Source organism: Platalea leucorodia, assembly GCF_965183815.1.
Source record: "Platalea leucorodia genome assembly, chromosome: 4".
Lineage (NCBI taxonomy): Eukaryota > Metazoa > Chordata > Aves > Pelecaniformes > Threskiornithidae > Platalea > Platalea leucorodia.
Window position 1 is genome coordinate 73,862,322 of NC_138826.1, and position 17,409 is coordinate 73,879,730.

The following is a 17,409-nucleotide window of genomic DNA, read 5'->3' on the forward strand; positions in this document are numbered from 1 at the left end:
AGGCAGAACTGCAAGCCAACGGCTTGGGCAGGCACCTGTCCCTCAGCCGGGAGAAGAGCCTGCAGGACCATATTGCAGTGCAGCATGAACAGCAAAGCAAAGAACCAACCCTGCAGCAGTTCAGGGACCTGGTTGCAGGCTGCTTGGTGGGGCAAGGCTGGGGAGAAGTGAGCAGGACAGAGTGCAGGAGGTGCTTAGAAGGGGAACACATGCATGAGACCACCTTGGTGAAGGCAGGGAGTCAGACACATAGGAATGGCTAAATGGGAGGGAGGAGATGGGAGGTCCCAAAAAGGCACCAAATAATGGAAGCTCAATAAGGCACCACATTACAGGGCATGCTGAGCATGAGGAAACCCTGCGCAGGGAGGATCTCAGCAGAGCTCAGCAGTCCTGTGCCAGCTGCAGGAGCAAAGCACACGGTTGCCAGTTAATTACGTGAAGGGAGGCCTTGACCGATGCTTCGAAAGGAGTAAGTCAGTCCTTGCGGAGAGGCCTGAAGGCAGGGAGGGAGGCTGCACCCAGGCACTGGTGGGCGGAGAGACTCCCCTACCCTAGGCCACACGGGAAGATTCCCTCTGCCTCCACCACAGGAGAGGTGGCTCCCCAGCTGCATGCCCCTGCAGGCACCACCACCCCAGGATCTCCATCACTGAATGCTTCCAAAGGTTTGTGAAGTCCCTTGGTCAGCTTTATCTGATCAGATGATGGGAGCGGACCGGATAATGACGCAATCCTGCAGACAATGCAGAAGAGCAGAAAGATGCAAACTCTGTCTATCTGGGCAGTGAGATTTTGCTGATGTGCCGAGCAAGCAGGCTAACCTGCTCTGGTGTACCAGTACAGCCTTGTATGTCAGGCAGTCCTGGCTTCTGCCACGGGGCTCAGCCCATTGCCCACTTCAGTCACAGAGGAAAAGCCTTCCATCTGAAGCAGGACCTGGGGCAGTGCACAAGCTCACAAACTTGTTTCCTTCTATCCAGGACTCATTTTAAGGCTCAGCACAGCTTCTGGTGCAGAGAATTACCTTAGTTTAGCAAAGCTGGCAGAAAATTACATATTTTTCGTGCCACTGCAAAGGCCAAGGAAATGAGTGTCCAGATCATGGAATTCACTTCAAGGCAAGGTCACCCAGCCATGGCTGGCTTCAGATCTCTGCTTATCACAGGTCTTTCCCCACCAAGAGAGGTAACTGCTCTGTGCAACTTACCATCCAGCTTGAAAGAGGGTGTTTCCCCACAACAGTCCTCTTCTTTATCCCTGTATCTTTACATGTCAATAACTACTGCACAGTCCTTTCCACAGACCGCAGCATATTTTTGGATGTCAACCCACAAGCTCTTTGAGGCAGAAAAGCATCTCCTCCAGTGCATTTTCTGTGCTACCCATGTAAATTGGTAATATGTGGTCCTGTAAATCTCAGGTGATCAAAGCAGCAAAGGGCTGACATGTCCAGCGAAGCCCAACAAGGCCAACACTTCCACGAGGAGGCTGCTCTGGCACAAGTAGGAGAGGCTAAAGAACATGTCAAAGGAGAAGAGGTCTCAAAGTCTTTGTCTGCGTTTCCCGCTTGACACAGGCCAAGCGAACACTGCTAGTTCAGGACCTCTGCCTTCCTTTCTAAGAAAGAACAGAGCAATTAGCTTCCTAAAGGGCTTGTTGTGTTAAAAAAAAAAAAAAAAGAAAAGAGAAAAGAGAAAAGAAAGCCTTATTTGCTATGTGTATAAGATACAGAGATAAATGCTCTCACCAAAGATTTCATTGATAGTATGCCCTCCAGCAAGGTGCCTTCCCATTGCCCAACAGCTTTATCAACAACAGAAGACTAACAGGGCCCTGCACTAGCCACGTCTTCCTCTACATCTGCTGCTTCTACTGAATTCAAGAGAGCCACAAATATCTGCTATAGGATTTTCAAAGGAACATGGCAGTCATACTCACAGACAGTCCATGCAAATAGAAGACCACATGGCAATCACATACTCATAAACAGCCCATGCAAAGACAAGACCAAAAAGACCAGTGACAGCAATTACAGCAATTCCCCTTCCATCAGCTTAACACAACCCTGATGGAGAGGGAGATTCCTCACTAATCACAGCTGTTCAGCCGCCAGACCAGGTGGCAGCATCTGACCTGTGAAAGCAGCGCTGGCATTTTCAAAGAGAGAAGGTAGCCTGGCATTCAGAGGATGGATCTTCAAAAAGTCATCCACTGAACTAAAGGCAGTGTAGTTGGAGTAAAAGAAGTCATATCTGAGTGGGAGCCTTGGAAGAACCAAAGGGTCACAAAACACTAGCATGCTTCACAAGGAAGGGCTGTTTAACAAACTCGGATGAGATGAGCAAGCCTGGCTGCAGCCAGCCAGCTGAACACAGCAGAGAAGTGAGGCTATCTCTAAATTTTATCTTAGAGAGAACAGACAAGCAAATCTATACCTGACATTTCTTCCATAGATCTTTTATAAACATTCATCACTATGTTATCCATTTTGGAGAGCATGGCCAATACTTTGCTTGCATTTTTTAAAGCTTGCATTTTTATCTAAACTTATCTTGAAAATTGGAAAGGTGACTCCAAGATTCCTAGTTAATACTAAAGCAATTCTCACCAATGGGTGGAGAGAGCCTAAACTAAGACACGTATATGACTTGACTGTATCGAATGGAAAACAGTCCATAGCTCTGCACAATCTCTAAGAGGCATCTCGAGACCTGCAATTGCAGGAACAGAATGCTGATTCTGCCTAGGCTCTGTCAAAGGAGTCTATTAGGCTGTCTGCTTCATGTTGTTGATTGCGTTTGGAGAAGACCAGTCCTTAATAAACAAAGAGAGCCTCTGGCATGCACCAAGGTAAAGGTTTAACACACCTATAAGCGTGCACATGAGAAGCAGTAATAGCAAATCACTCAGTAGTGGCAAATTTATCATTCTGAATACATATTGAGGGAGAAGTAGTATTACTTCCCTGCTGATGATACATCTAGCACAGAAGCTGGCAAGGACAGATCAGGCTGGGTATCTCCTGTTATAAATTCCCTTCAACTGAGCTACAATAGAGACAGTAGAAGACCAAGTATATCCAATTACATGCTTGACTGGGGTACGTTAATTTCTGCTGCTTTAAATAAAATTGAACGATCCTCCACACGTTCTCTCCCAGGCTTGCTGCACGGATCCTGTGCCCCCTTACATTGCTACTGCAGGAAAGAAGGAACTTTTGTGACTCCAACTCCCACTGTGCAAAAGACTTTTTCCTATGTCAAAGCCAAGAAATTTCATTTTTTAGCCCTGATCATGGGATGGAGCAGAAATACAAGAAAAATCACACAAAGGATTCATTTTCTTCCTGAAAGCCAGCGTAACCAAAGCAATTCAACCTTATCATGCAACCCTCCCTCTAGCTCACACAGATGACTTGCAGAGCAAGTTTTGCTATTTGCCTGCCTTTACACAGAGACATGTTTGTGGGTGAAAATCTTGAGGAGGATTAAAGGGGACTTAAATCAGTCCAAATAGGAAACATGTGCCAAAAAACCTGCCTTCCTTGACAATATCAAACAGGGAGGATAAACTGATGGACAGAAGGAATAGTCTCTGTGAGAGGTCTGTCAGCAGGGTTCTTTTTCTGCCTTTACTAGGATTTGAATGGAAGACAAAACATTTCCCCCTCTTGCATAGAAAGCCCACATTGCATTTCCTTTTCCTCAGGAACCCTTAGCAAGCACAAAGCCCAAGAGAAGGCAGAAACTTTTGACAGAGTCCTATCCCTAGAGTTTATTTTAGGGAGACGCAACAGAGCAGCATGCATATCTCTACAACAGTAAGGATCTTCCAGCAGAGAGGGCAAAGATAAAAATAGTCCTCTTCCCTTTGGGCATACAAAATTATCCTATGTTAACCTCTAGTAAACACAGCTTCAGGCTCCTAGATGCTGCCCTGAAAAAGTGCTGAACAGGCTCCAAGGGCATCCACCCGTCCCTGAGGACTTACAATGTCAACAGCTGAAGACTGCACAGTGCCACTCTCTCTTATTATGCAACTAGGCACGACTTTAGCACAGCCCAACAGACATCCTACCATGAAACATGATGTATACTTGATTATCATATTCAGGAAGGCATTTTCCTGTGTCCCAGGGGGGCTTTGGAAGCAGAGAGAAAGTGCTGTTGTCATCACAAGCTTCCATATCTGAAGGGTCCTCAGGAAGAGATACAGCACTGGAGGTATGGCTGTATTCATCCCTGGGCCAGACAACAAGCAACCATTCCCATTTCTTAGGTGCCAGAGGAACAAAACGTCCTTATCTCTCCCTTTTAAATATTGTTATTCAGAAAGAGCTTTCATAGTCTGACCAGGAAAAAAAGCCATCTTAAGACTAAGAAAGTGTCTTTTAACTCTTTTTTTTTTTTTTTTTTTTTTTTTTTTTTTTTAAAAGCTCAGGAGTTAACCCGAAAGCTTGGGATTCTGTCAGAAACTCATATTCTGATTCGCCATGTTTACACAGTGATAGCTGTTTCCTCCCAAAAGATCTACTGGTAAGTGCATAAGCAAGAGCAGTAAGAATTCAGAATGACTGCATGGACTACTTCTGGCACCAAAGCTGGATTTTTACAGCATTTGCTATGTAACATTTACAAGAATTAATTGCTCACTTGAATGTTTACAGAAGCTCCTCACATGCCATTGCAGGCAAACCACAACTTCACATTTATACAACACCAAAATGCTTGATACATGCCTGTGTCTTTCACAGGTCATGCAAACAATTACATTCCTCCTTAAGTGCTTCCAAGGGCTTTTAAGTACGTTGGATATTTTCCTTCTTCAGTGCTTGGCCAAACTGGGAATGTTTACTAATTTCAGTCCTGCTTTGTAAACTAGAGTCCCTCCAGATTCCTAATCACTTCTTACCCTGAGAGTTCCCTCCTAAACTGAGCCTCTTCTCAGCACAAGTTAATGGTGTTGCTAGAAAGTCATCATACTTAGCTTTCCCTCTTGGTCATCTTTGCTGTTTTGGGGAAGGGAGGGAAGGGGGCTGCCAGGTCCTTGAACAGGCTGTGTTCCTCATGATTACCTTACGCAGACTTGCACTCAGGCTGCCACCACAGAAAAAAAGCCCTGGATTCCCCACCCTGGTTCCCAGCTGTGATTTCCTGCCCACATCTCCCCTTGCAGCTCCTGGGCAGAAGGTGCATGGCACCGGGGAAGGGAGACAGCCGAATCCATTTCAGACATGTCAATCCAGTGCAGCTTCTGCTCTGGACCACTGCTTGGTTACAAGGACTGCTACTTTTTGCAGCTATCCTCACTTATCTTGATGTGGAATAATGATAAAACTGTAACACAAATTTTGGTTTCCTACTGCTTTCTACCCTGTTTTCATCACTGACATCAGTGTTTAATTTTACTCCTCCCATCCCAAAAGATTGTCCCGCTTCTGCTAGCTCTAGAACATTTAAATGAAAGACACTATATCCCCATTCTTTACTGCCCAAGGTAGGCACCTATGCAGTAAACAAAACTATAAAACATTATTTAAAATACATATTACAAGTATAGAAACAATCACCTTCTCATTATGGACTTGGGAATTACAGAATTGTTTCAAACTGCAAACATCCCCACTGAACATCTTTCGAGAACACGGCTTTTGTTGAAACTTCACTTGAGTTTCAACCACAAAAAAATGACAGGTTGTGTTAGCCCAATCCTGCCTTATATCACTAACGTTAATCCTCCACTTCAGCTCCCTGCTGTGCAGACTCGAGAGGCGTGCGGAGAGGTGTGTTTCAGAACTGCCCCTTGAGAGTCCTCCTGACTGAACATGCTGGCATCAGTTGTTATACAAAAGTATGCAGCCACACACATACCAGTGCTGGTATTTTCTGAACTGTGTTTTATCCAGAGAGACAGGTCTCTCTCCATTCTTTTCCCCTCATTTTTCATTACATCAGCTACAGATTTTGCTTTAGCCTGGCTGCAAATTCTGTTTTCACCAAATACACCTTTAGACACTCCCTATTCCACTTCAGTTATACAAACACTCTCTGACCTAGCCCTCACGGCATAGTCACAATAAGAAACTATTTCCTGCCCCTCCAACCTGTTGAGATATTTTTAGTTGAAATTGAACGCACATACCTGTGGCAGGTGAGGCAGCAGTGAGAATATGGGTGTGGCGAGACCTTTGCTTTTCTATTGCCAGGTACTTCTACAGCTTGTCATTCCAAATCAAGGGAGGTGGCCAGCTGTCTAGGAGCCACTCTTCTCAAGGAGGCTCTGCACCCTTTTGCAAGGAGCAGCTCTACTGCTCTGTTATTCTGCAACTGCAGAGGAGGGATAGAGGATCTGTGATCCCATCAAAGAGCAAGACAGGTCCCCTCTGCTGTTGTAGGCTTCCACGCAGGAAAGAACACAGAGATGCGAGAGACTCCACCAATGTACTAGAGAGCCTCATACTACTTCTGAAAGGAATGACCCTGCCCTACCTCCTCCAGTAGTAAAATTGCCCTTCACATTACTTCACAAGATTGGTTCAGGACTGACTCTGCATGCCACTCGTTACATAGCTGGGAATAACACTAAGAGGGTCTCCAGAGACCCAGGAGCCTCAGACAGATTTAATCTTCATTTGCTGATAGTGGGACCAACCCTGTCCCACTTACAAAAGATAAGAAATTTTGTTCAAGCATCCAGCAGGACAGACCACCAGTTGGGAGAGTTCCCTGTCTCCATGGGGAACGAGCATTTGTATCTCCACCCACATGCTCATTTTATTTCTCTCTCTCTGATGCCTTCTAGGGCTGTTTCCTCTTACCTGTGGGGACGCCTACCAAAGGGCCCTGCAGAATGAACACATTCTCATTGCTGGGCTTCCACCCCTGCCTCTCTGCACTAGGACCCACAGAAGCCACACACGCTCTTCCTGCTTTATAAGAATGCTCTCAGCAGTCAACATACTGAAGATCTGTACTGTTACTTATCTGCCACTGATCCTAGACTGCTTTAGAGCCATCAAACTTGAAGGCAAGTATTCCAGAGATTTGAGTAAACTGCTATAAAAAAAAAGGACAAAGTAAAAACACTGGCACTCGTCTCACACCAGAGAGTATGTTTGTTCTTCATGAAGACAACAAAGCTGTTTTAAATAAAAAAAGATATGTTCCCCTTAGTTTTAACCATACTGTGTTTTTTGTAATTTTGCAAAATGTGCTGCCTCAAACAAAAGTATAAAAGCATTCTGACTAGCATACATGTGTATATTAATGTTGACGCTATGAAGTAGCCGTTGTGCACATCTTGACTACTGCAGTAGTTTCTGCTTTCCATTTAGATCCAAAAAAAGAATCTTTTGAACATTGTTTTTCATGTAGCAGAAAATCCAGTTTATGAGTGGTTCTAACGGACATTGAATTTTCACATTGAGTGATCACAAAGGAGCTTCTCACCCTTCTCTGCCCACCAGCAGAAACGACCAGTGTGAAAATTTTTATTGCTAATGGGAACTAGCACTAACCTTCTGGTTTGATATGAAGGTAAGTAACATTTACCCCATTCTTGCAAGAAGCTACTTATATGGCACTGAACTCTGCCTAAGACAGAGCAATAAATACAGAAACACAGAAAGAGCCTCTACAATACCTTTTCTTCACCACCCATCTCGTGAGCTGCTTTCCTATGTAAATACCGCCCTCTTGTGTTGGTTTGTAAGTACTACAAGAATCAGCTACCAAAAAAAAAAAAAAAAAAAAAACCAAAAACACACAACCAAAACACCAAAAAAACCCAGAACAAACCAAAACCACCACCCCAAAACCCACCCCTCTCCTTGATCTTCCCAATCGTTACGGATTCTGGATTGAATTCCAGGCAGTGAATAGCCTAATCCTGCCAAAACAGGTTCTCTGTCCTGGGCCACTCTTCAGCTGACATATCTAAGGTATTGATGTCACATCTGAATCACTAAGATTGACCTTAGAAGAAAACCTTCTGGCAGAGCCGATATTCAAAATGAGCAGAACAGGTCAGTGATAAGACAAGGAAAACCAGATAGCTTTAAAATTAAGCAAAATATATTTGAGTTCTCCACATCACATGTCCCTTCAGTAAGGCAAGGGCATTACAGCTGTGCCATGGAAACTCAGTTGCTTCTTTTAACTTTTTCCTCTTTCTTCCGAGAGACCTATCTGACCCAAGATGCACTCTGAGTTTGAGTAGCGAGACAGGCTGCACCTCTTCGTAAATGAGCAGGGCCAGACCACAGCTTCTTTCAGGTCCAGAGGTGATGGTCTGGTGTCTCTGAAAGGAAGACTGATCCCATGGTACCACAATGGGCCAAGCTCAGTCTGTAACTGGTGAAGCAAAAGAGAGGAAGTTGTTTTCCAGGCGGACTGCCCGATTTCATAAGTAGTTCTGAAAAAAATCCACTGGAGATGGCTTGGTAGACCATTTTTGCTGAGCTCATGTAGCCATAAAAAGAAAAATAAAAAAGTCTGTCCAAATACTGAACTAGAAGGCTTTTCTTTTCTTCTTTTTCCCACCTGCCACCTTATTCCTGACACCAATAGCTTCCTCTGTGTCATCATCGTCATTCCGAGATCTCTTCTTCTCTCCCTGCTCCCGCAGCTCCTGCAATGCAATCGAGAGATTGACCAAGAGTTCTGGCACCTGTGGAAATTCTGACTACAACAGCAAGCAGAGGGACAAAAAGCAAGCACCCACCATTCGAGCGAGTCTCTGGGCCTCAGCCACACGCTCTGTCAGCATCATAACTTCTTCCTCTTGCATGGGGAATGCTGGCAGCTTCTTGCCAATCAGGTGTTCAATGCGCTGGAACAGCTCTACATCATACCTGAGAAAAGACAAGACTCCAGCTTAAATCAGCCCTCCTGAGAGGGCTTCAGCTGTCACCACCCACAGACATCACCCCTTATCTCCAGCCCACAGATATCGTTAGCTTGTGCTGATGGTCTCACAAGCAACTCTTAATTGCATCCAAATGATGCCATCGTTCAGGATGGCTTTGCTGATTTATTCAGCTCATCTCTGTTCAGAAGTATTTGGCAAGGACTTTTTAAGACAAATACTTCAGTATTTATCAAAAACCCCACACTTACTTAACCTGCATTATATATTATAAAAACGTATGTATATTATACAATCAAGTTATAAACAGTTAGTTCTGCTCATTACATGACTGCTTCTAGAATTTATCCTAGACCTTTCTCCCTCCCCACCCTGGGCTTTGAATTCTCTTGCCTTCAACTAAATAAATCCAACTGACATCTCAAAATGAAATGTAGTATTTTCTTCTCACCCAGGATGAGGTCAGATGTTTACTGCTCTGAAACACAGCTGGGAAGAATAAGTCTGCCACATTTTAACACTTACTGTGTGACAAAGGTGATAGATTTGCCAGATCTCCCAGCTCGAGCTGTTCTCCCAACACGATGAATGTAATCCTGAAAACAATTTTCTTGATAAGCAATAAGGTATGTGCACCGAACACAGAACAGAAGTTATGAGAAATCAACCCATATAATTTTTCTTTAGGAAACAACAAGAAAATGGGGAGAAAATACAGCCAGGATTAAATACCTGGGACTGTGTGCAGCATTAGGATTTGAGAAGATGCTGCCTCCTGGAGGCATACCTTTGGTTTTAATATTAGAATTCTTCTCTTTCTAAAGGAAAAGACCACCTCCAGTTATTCAAGACTGCAGGACAAAAGTTGTGATACATCACTTTGTTAATGAACTATCACTTCCTTGGAAAGCTAATATTTGCAGTGAGCCAATGCCTGCATTTTCAGTCTTGGGATCTAGTGCTCTACATATTCTGTCTTCCAGACAAACTCTCTGGCACGTAGATTTCAATTTGGCAAGCACAGTGAAAGGATGGATGAATGAGGACAATTTGGAACCGTCTGATCTATTGAGCATCTTCTGTTTATATGGTTCTAGGCTGTCTTCCAGGTTTTATACTGCGTTATGAAAATTAAAATACTCCCTTCTCTATACAGGATCTATGGACAAAGGAGGCATCACGAGAAATGATGTGTTCTGTGACACGGTTAGATGAGAGGGAGAGGCACAAAAACTGTAACGACATCATTCATGCTGCTGCCCCCACCATTTTAACTTTTGTCCTTTTACGACGTCAAAAGCAGTATCTTCAAAAGAACCACCATATTTTCTTCTGCTTGCAATGTGTAGTATCTTTGATCATTATAAGGAACAATAGCAATTCCTGGAATGCATGTTAATAGTATGCTTTCTGAAACTAGGCTGGGAAACAAAGTCACACCCCTAAGATAATACTATACTTTCTGAAAGGTAGAAGGTTAGTAACTCACTTTTTTTCAGTTTGCTGTACTTCTGTGACATGAAGGTGAAAACATAGTAAAGACATCTTTCTTGATCAAATCCTCATTGAACATAATGGGAGAAGTTTTACTTTTTTTTTTTTTTTTTTAAACACAGTTTAAAACGTGAAGGCAAACCTGGATCGCAGGAAGAGAGATGGCTACCTGAAACTAGTAATACGTTAAACCTATTTTCAAAGTCTAGAAGCCCTTTAATATAATAGAGCAAAACACATACTCTGAGCAGAAATACAAAGACACAGAACATCCCTCACTTCCCCTCTTCACTTATGGGATCAGTTCTACAATCCAGATGATGCCACCCAAGCAAACTGAGATACCACCTCAATTGCAGAGGCTAAACTACATCTTTTAATTTACAGAAGTGTGAACGAGACTTCCAGTCAGCAGAACAGAGAGGCGTCTTTGTTCCTTTGTATAGCTTCTCTATGCCTCCCAGTGACCAGAAGCTCTCAGCTGGCACATAGACTAGCTTACCTTAGAGTGTGTAGGAATATCAAAGTTTATCACCACATCGACATGTGGGATGTCCAGACCTCTGCTTGCAACATCGGTAGCCAGCAGAATAGAACGTGCCTTTGCCTTGAACTTGTTTAGAGAGCCTAGGCGTTTATTCTGGAAGAGAAGAGGACAAAAAGGGAATGAGAGAATAATGTTCATTCTGGTTAATACACTCTTGTTGAAACACTGGTACAGAAGAACCGGGGGAGAAACTATTCAAAAAATCTCACTTCTCCAATTTCTTTTTGAACTATTACAGATCAGTGGCAGCATTCACATTAGTTCAATTTCTAGCGATCAGTCCAGTCCACTATCTGTGAAATACTCCTTCTGCAAGGTAGTTGTGACTCAGTACGGTGCAGCCCATTTCCCAAGCGACACGTCTCCTGTCTACTCCACTTTGCAGGGTATGCCCATACCTGACTCATCTGCCCGTGGAGAGGAATGGCGGTGAACCCCAGGTTGCGGAGAAGTAGAGCAGTCCTCTGAGTATTGTTACATGTACTACAGAATATCATGAAAGAGTTTCCAGCTAGTTCATTCAAGATATAAACCAGGTAGCTGTCCTGTCAAGAAACAGACAGAGAAAGAAAAAAAAAAAAAAGATAATCACATATGCCACATTAAAGAGTAAGTAGGAAAAAAAAAAGCCAGAGAAGATGACAAGATATTGGCAGATGTGGGAACAGTAAGACAAGATACAATCAGAAGAGGGAAGAAACAGAAGTGGCATTACCTTGAATTTGGAGGGGATGAAAATGTAGTACTGCTGTAGTTTTTCAACTGTCTGATATTTGGAAGAAACAGCACATTTAACAGGATTCTTCAGAGCAGCACGCTGGAGTTTTTGAACCTGGGAAGATCAATATAAGTTAGTACTAGATGGACAGAGATCTTTTCAGAAACTTGTATCATACAGTTTAGTCAACAGTACAGCCTCATGGTAGGAGAACTAAAGCAGAGTACTCTACTCTCACCTTCTTAGTCATAGTAGCAGAAAACAGGAATGTCTTCCTGTCTCGAGGAATCACTTTTAATATCTTATCCACCTGTAAAAATAAAGGAAATGGAAATGCTGAATACAACAGCAATCAAGACATAAGCCTCCTCCAAATATAATGATCATCCAAATGAAGAGTAATGCATGTGTGCAACTTAGACGCACAGTAGGAACAAATTTCCCCTCTTCGAGGGAAGATGTAGGCTGATAGCTTGTTGACAATTAGGCAGTGTGAACTCCAGAAGTCCAACAGCAGTGCAAATATCAGGCAACATTCCTGCAGGAACATGCGTGCCATCATGTTCTACAGTAACTGCATCAATGTCAGGCACTCCAGAGAAACCAGTAGATTTCAGAGACAAAATGCCTCCTACTGTCTTGCTAGTGTTCTGCAGAACTCTGCTAAATTCTACTCCCACCATAGACTTTTGTGGAATTATTAGATCTGAGTTACAATTTGCTATTACTTTCTACAGAACAGCTCAGTGTTTACTACGTGCCTGTATGAAGCAATTTTAAAGGGACTCATCTGATTTTAGCAGATTCCTACCTCTGTCTCAAAATCCATGTTAAGGATCCGGTCAGCCTCATCCATCACTAGGAACTTCAGAGCTCGTAAGTTGAAGCCCTTTGTGTTCTCCAGATGATCAACTAGACGGCCAGGAGTTGCTACCAACAAAATCACAAGAGCAAATTTAGAATGAAAGCAAAGGAAAAGATCCAAAGAGGCAAGAGAGTCATCCATTACAGAAATGGGATTCTTTGCCCAAGAGAAGTAAAGGCAGATTGCTTTGTGGGAAAGACTCTCTCACAGGATATCTTCAAAGTGTTTTGAAATAAGATTAATGGAGTCAGACTCTCTGAAGAATGCCCTCCTTCCCCTAAAAAAAAAAAAAAAAAAAAAAAAAAAAAAAAAGGCAAAACAAAACAGACTGTAGACAAGCTGTACTGAGAATGATGAGACCAGCATTTTGAATACTTGAGGAGAATGAAAAAACAAGCCAAAGGCAGTCTAGCAGGAATGCTTTGGAATGAGCTTGTAGCAGCAAGGCTACTGGTGTATACTTTAGAAACACTAACAAGCCAGTACTCAGATCTCAGGACAAAACCAAATGAAGGATGTACTCTCACTTCTTCAAATGCACAAAGCCTTTTGGTACGCTTTCTTTGGACAACTGCAGTTTGATAATATTCATACCCTGTACCCCCAGCACGTTAACTCACCAATTATAACATGTGGTTTCTTGGCTAAGGCCAGAGATTGAGACATCGAGTCAATTCCACCCACAATAACCGCTGCAGGACAAATAGAATACAGTGAATCTCTCAGTGTAGCACCAGCCAACTCCTGGCACCACAGTGTTTCCTCCTACTCCCTGCCACCCACAACAACTCCGTACAAATGAAAGACTACTTATCTTTATGAGAATTCACTTTATTTTTAGCAAACCTGACTTTCCCAGGCCTCTTAAGCCATACAATTAAGTCCCTACTGGCCCCGAGTATTTTATTTTCACAGTTGAAGAGCTACAGGCAGCATCTACTCCTTGCAGCTTAACTCAGCTGCAAAAATCTAGGAATTCTAAAAACATCCACAAAGCTTTCAAGTTTGCAAATAATATCTAAAGAACCAATACAGACAGTCTGAAGGAAAGATTAAACTACATCACACTATAGAGTGGAGTTCCATGCAATCTCACTGGACACAAACTTACTACTGAGAAGATTCTCTCCTACTTCCATCTTTAACTGTTTGGACATAAAATGCAGAAGAGCTGCAGACTACTCCATAAGGAAAGACCATACAGTCTTTCTTTCCCAAACATGATGCCAGATCTGTCTTCCAGCATCACAAGCTTTTCTCATCTTTTGTTCAACCCTCCATACAAATACTCTCTACTTTTTCCTTTGCAATTTACAGCTGACAAACTTCAGTCTTCAGGAAAACTGCTCCAATATGACAAAGCTACTTACTACTGTGGACACCAATGGAGGATCCAAGAGCTTCAAACTGCTCTGAGATTTGGAAGGCTAGCTCCCGTGTTGGTGTGAGGACAAGAGCAAATAATCGCTGAGGTGTTTCCAGCAGTGCTTGAAGAATTGGCAATGCAAAGGCTCCTGTTTTTCCAGAGCCAGTTTCTGCCAGTCCAATGATATCTCTACCTACAAGGAGCAGCAAGGAGGGCAAAAACTGTTACAAATCTAGACCAGAGAAAGAAGCCTTTAAAGTACCATGCAATAAAGCACAACAGTTCCCTAAGGATACTAAAAAAAGGAGACACACAAAGGGTAAAGAAGAACAAAGGGCCAAAATAAAGAATTTCAGTACATCTCTGCAGCATTTTTAGTGTGACTTCATTTGTACAATAATTACAGTCTCAATCCTTTCCATTCTCTCATTAAACTTCTGTCAATATACAGGTTTCCATACTAACTTCAGGTTCAAAAAAAGCTTTAGTGTATTATTTCTCAAATCTGTCTGTCAATTTACAGCCTATTGCTTCTATCTGGGTAAGTATTCTAGACAAACTGTTGTCTGTTTACCGGCTTACAAGGAAATAAATTCCAGTATTTGAGACTTAGGTCATACCAACTACAAGACAACAGCACTACCAAACTCACATTTTACAAGCCGCCATCAATTTTGTGCCATTGATTAATAGAGTAATCTTAACCGGTCTGCAGAAGGAAGGATCAGGACAGCAAGTCCTTTGCCCAAAAACAGTGCAGGCAGAGTAGAATTCATCAGTAGCGTCCATTCTGACCTCCTAAACTCCTACAGCTGCGAAGGACATGCTGCCAACAGGCCTTAAAGTGGAGACAACTTCTCAGGAATACAATCCTACTTGTATTTTTCAAGAGCATCTTATACGTGGAGTAAAAGAGTCTATCAACAGTTAAGTACTAGGACAGAGTAGACACTGGAATTTTATTTCCATTCTGTCACTACATTGTTCTGTTCCTGCTTCACAGTGGTGGGTTTTTTTGTTTGGGTTTTTTTTGTTTTTTTTTTTTTTTAATATTCTAGAGGCAGAAATGTTTACTGAGTTCAGTAATTTATTTTCCTGTAATTCCAGGATATTTACAGAAAGTCATTGTGGTTTGGTTATTACTCACTCCACAAATCTAATTTCAAAGAATTGCCTGCTCACAGCAAAGCAGATTATACAAGCTATGTAACCAGTCAAGGCATCTCCAACTTCAGACACACACTGTAGGTCTCTTGACAGAAGAGGCACAGTCCTAAATCTATCAGAGGTTTCCTGTGTATCCTTGAGTATTTCAGAAAAAAAATGGTCGATGCGGACTAGCAGTTGAAATGATTGACAATAATTCTATTTAACATGGAGTATGAGAACTATGCAACAGTGGTGAACACTCAAGAACACATGTTCGTACCCATTTGAAAGTTTGCAATTGCAGGCAGTGTTATAGGAGAAATTAGTATGCCAAGCTCCACCTGGGAAGGACACAAAAATGAACACAGAGACTACTTCTAGACAGAGATCTTCAACGATGAAGAAGTGAGAATACTCTCATCCCTGCCACTTACTTCTCACTCAGCAAAACTCATTCACACAGAGCTCCCGGGGCATCCCCAGATTTGGGATCAGAGAAGCACACTGCTCACCTTGGAGAGCCACTGGAATAGCCTCAACTTGGATCTTTGTTGGCGTCTTCCATCCCAACTGGTCACAAGCTTCACACAGGACATCTGTCACTCCCTGAACATTAGCAAAAAGGGAAACAGACATCACCAAGGAGACCTCAATTAAATCATAGAGTTAAGTTAAATACATGCTGCAACAGAGCCAAGCTTGTCTCTAGCTGAGACAAACCCCATCACGCCCTCAATGCAACTACATGAAAGGGCAGGCTGCTCACAGTGATCCCCACCTCCATCAGTAACTTCATGGATTTGTTCAAAGCTGTTAGAGGTGACTGCCATCATTAAGTAATTAGTCATTTTTTCCCTAGTTTACCCAAGGACCTTGCCACACACACAGAGCTGTCTCTCTTCCCCCCTGGGAGTATCCCATGAGCATGGAAAAGGGAAAACGCCTGGGCAAGTTAACACAACTGAAAACACAGGCAGCCGGCTGAGGAGCACAGACCGGAGCAGCAACGCCAACCTCACCGGAGCAGAGGCCTGAGCTCCCCAGACCTGCCGCCCGGGCGCAGCACCACGCCCGCGGATGGTCGCAGCGCCGGCGGCGCACGTCTCTGTTCCTCCGCGCACCGGCGGCTCCGCCGGGCCCGGGGCCGCCTCTAGCCCGCGGAGGGCTGCAGCCCGGGGCCGCGCCACGACAAGCACGGCGGGGCGGCGTGGGGCACGGCCTGGCACACGCGGCTCTGCGAGGAGCTCCCCCCACGCCTCGTATGCGGGATGAAGGCAGGAGGGTGCTCCTCGGGACGGGGGAGGGAGCAGCGGGGGCAGAAGCGGCTCCACAGCCCGGCCTCACCAGGTCCTTGAAGCTCCGTGGCTCTTCCACCGCCACCTCCGGCTCCGCCGCCGCCTGCCCTTCCTCCTCTCCTGCCGCCATTTTGGACCGTCCCCGTGTAACGCGGCACAGAGCACTGTGGGAGTTGTAGTCTCCCTTGGAGGTATCATGGGATTTGTAGTTCCGAAGGAAGAGCCGATCGGAGCGGGAGGGGCGGGGCTTGAGGGGCCACGCGCGGCGGCCGTTACCCGTGGCGACGGTCGTGCTGACGTGAGGTGCGGGCGGCCTCGTTTTCTTGAGGTCAGGAGGAGTCTGCTGCATCCGGAGTCCCTCAGAGTGCAGACGTCGGGGAAGTGGGCGTAATGCTCGGGGTGCCAAACGCTGTCATCTTCTCCTCTCCCGATGTAAAGGAGCCGACGTTGGCCAAGCTTCCACGTTTGCGGGAACATCCTCGCTCTGCGCAAGCTTATGAAGCAGCTCTTCTAAATGTGCTCAAGACTTGCTTTCTTTAAACTTAATCGGGCTTATGCTTCTGCTGGGGGGGGTGATTTATGTGATGAGCACTATGCTTTGCTAAATTAGAAACCGTGGGTGGATTTTCACAGAACTCTGGAGAGGTCTCCAGGGAAGGGGGAGTTACGGAGCTACAGCCACCCGTCACTGGGATAAGAGCACACTGAATTGGCTGTGTGAAAACCTGCCTGCTTGGCATGAACTGCAAATGGCTCAGCTGCTGGCCTGCAGCTCAGCATTTGCATTGCTTGGGCAGTGTGCGTGATAGTGTTCTGTATTCATAAATTCTACAGTTGTGAAGGAACAAGACAAAATGAGCTACCCAGGCACGAAAATACAAGAATATATATAAATTTACATATATAATACATATAAAGAGCAAATTAATTTCTTCAGAAGTGCCAGTATGAAACATTTTGAAGTACTAGTGAGTGAAGGGAAAAAAAGAAAAGTCAAGAACTGTCATTGTTCCACCTTGTTTTCCTGTTTATCGTAATTGCCAATGTGCAACTTTAAAGTGCCAGAAATACATAAACTGAACTGTGGCAACTCACAGCATGAAATGA

At 44.0% G+C, this 17,409-nt stretch overlaps 1 protein-coding gene across 3 annotated transcripts; it reads right to left on the minus strand.

Moving 5' to 3' along the window:
- Positions 1-8,092: 8,092 nt before the first annotated feature.
- DDX47 (DEAD-box helicase 47) lies at positions 8,093-16,440 on the minus strand. Of its 3 annotated transcripts, XM_082308455.1 has the most exons (12): positions 16,352-16,440; positions 15,520-15,613; positions 13,863-14,051; positions 13,113-13,184; positions 12,439-12,557; positions 11,866-11,937; positions 11,625-11,741; positions 11,308-11,454; positions 10,865-11,002; positions 9,394-9,464; positions 8,725-8,854; positions 8,093-8,631 (listed from the first exon to the last, which is right to left on the minus strand). In XM_082308455.1, the coding sequence occupies exons 1-12, from the start codon at positions 16,430-16,432 to the stop codon at positions 8,512-8,514; spliced, it is 1,350 nt and encodes a 449-aa protein (XP_082164581.1). In that variant the 5' UTR covers positions 16,433-16,440; the 3' UTR covers positions 8,093-8,511. The 3 variants fall into 3 exon arrangements, with proteins under 3 accessions (XP_082164581.1, XP_082164582.1, XP_082164583.1); XM_082308456.1 differs by lacking the exon at positions 13,113-13,184; XM_082308457.1 differs by lacking the exons at positions 13,113-13,184; positions 13,863-14,051.
- Positions 16,441-17,409: the final 969 nt, after the last annotated feature.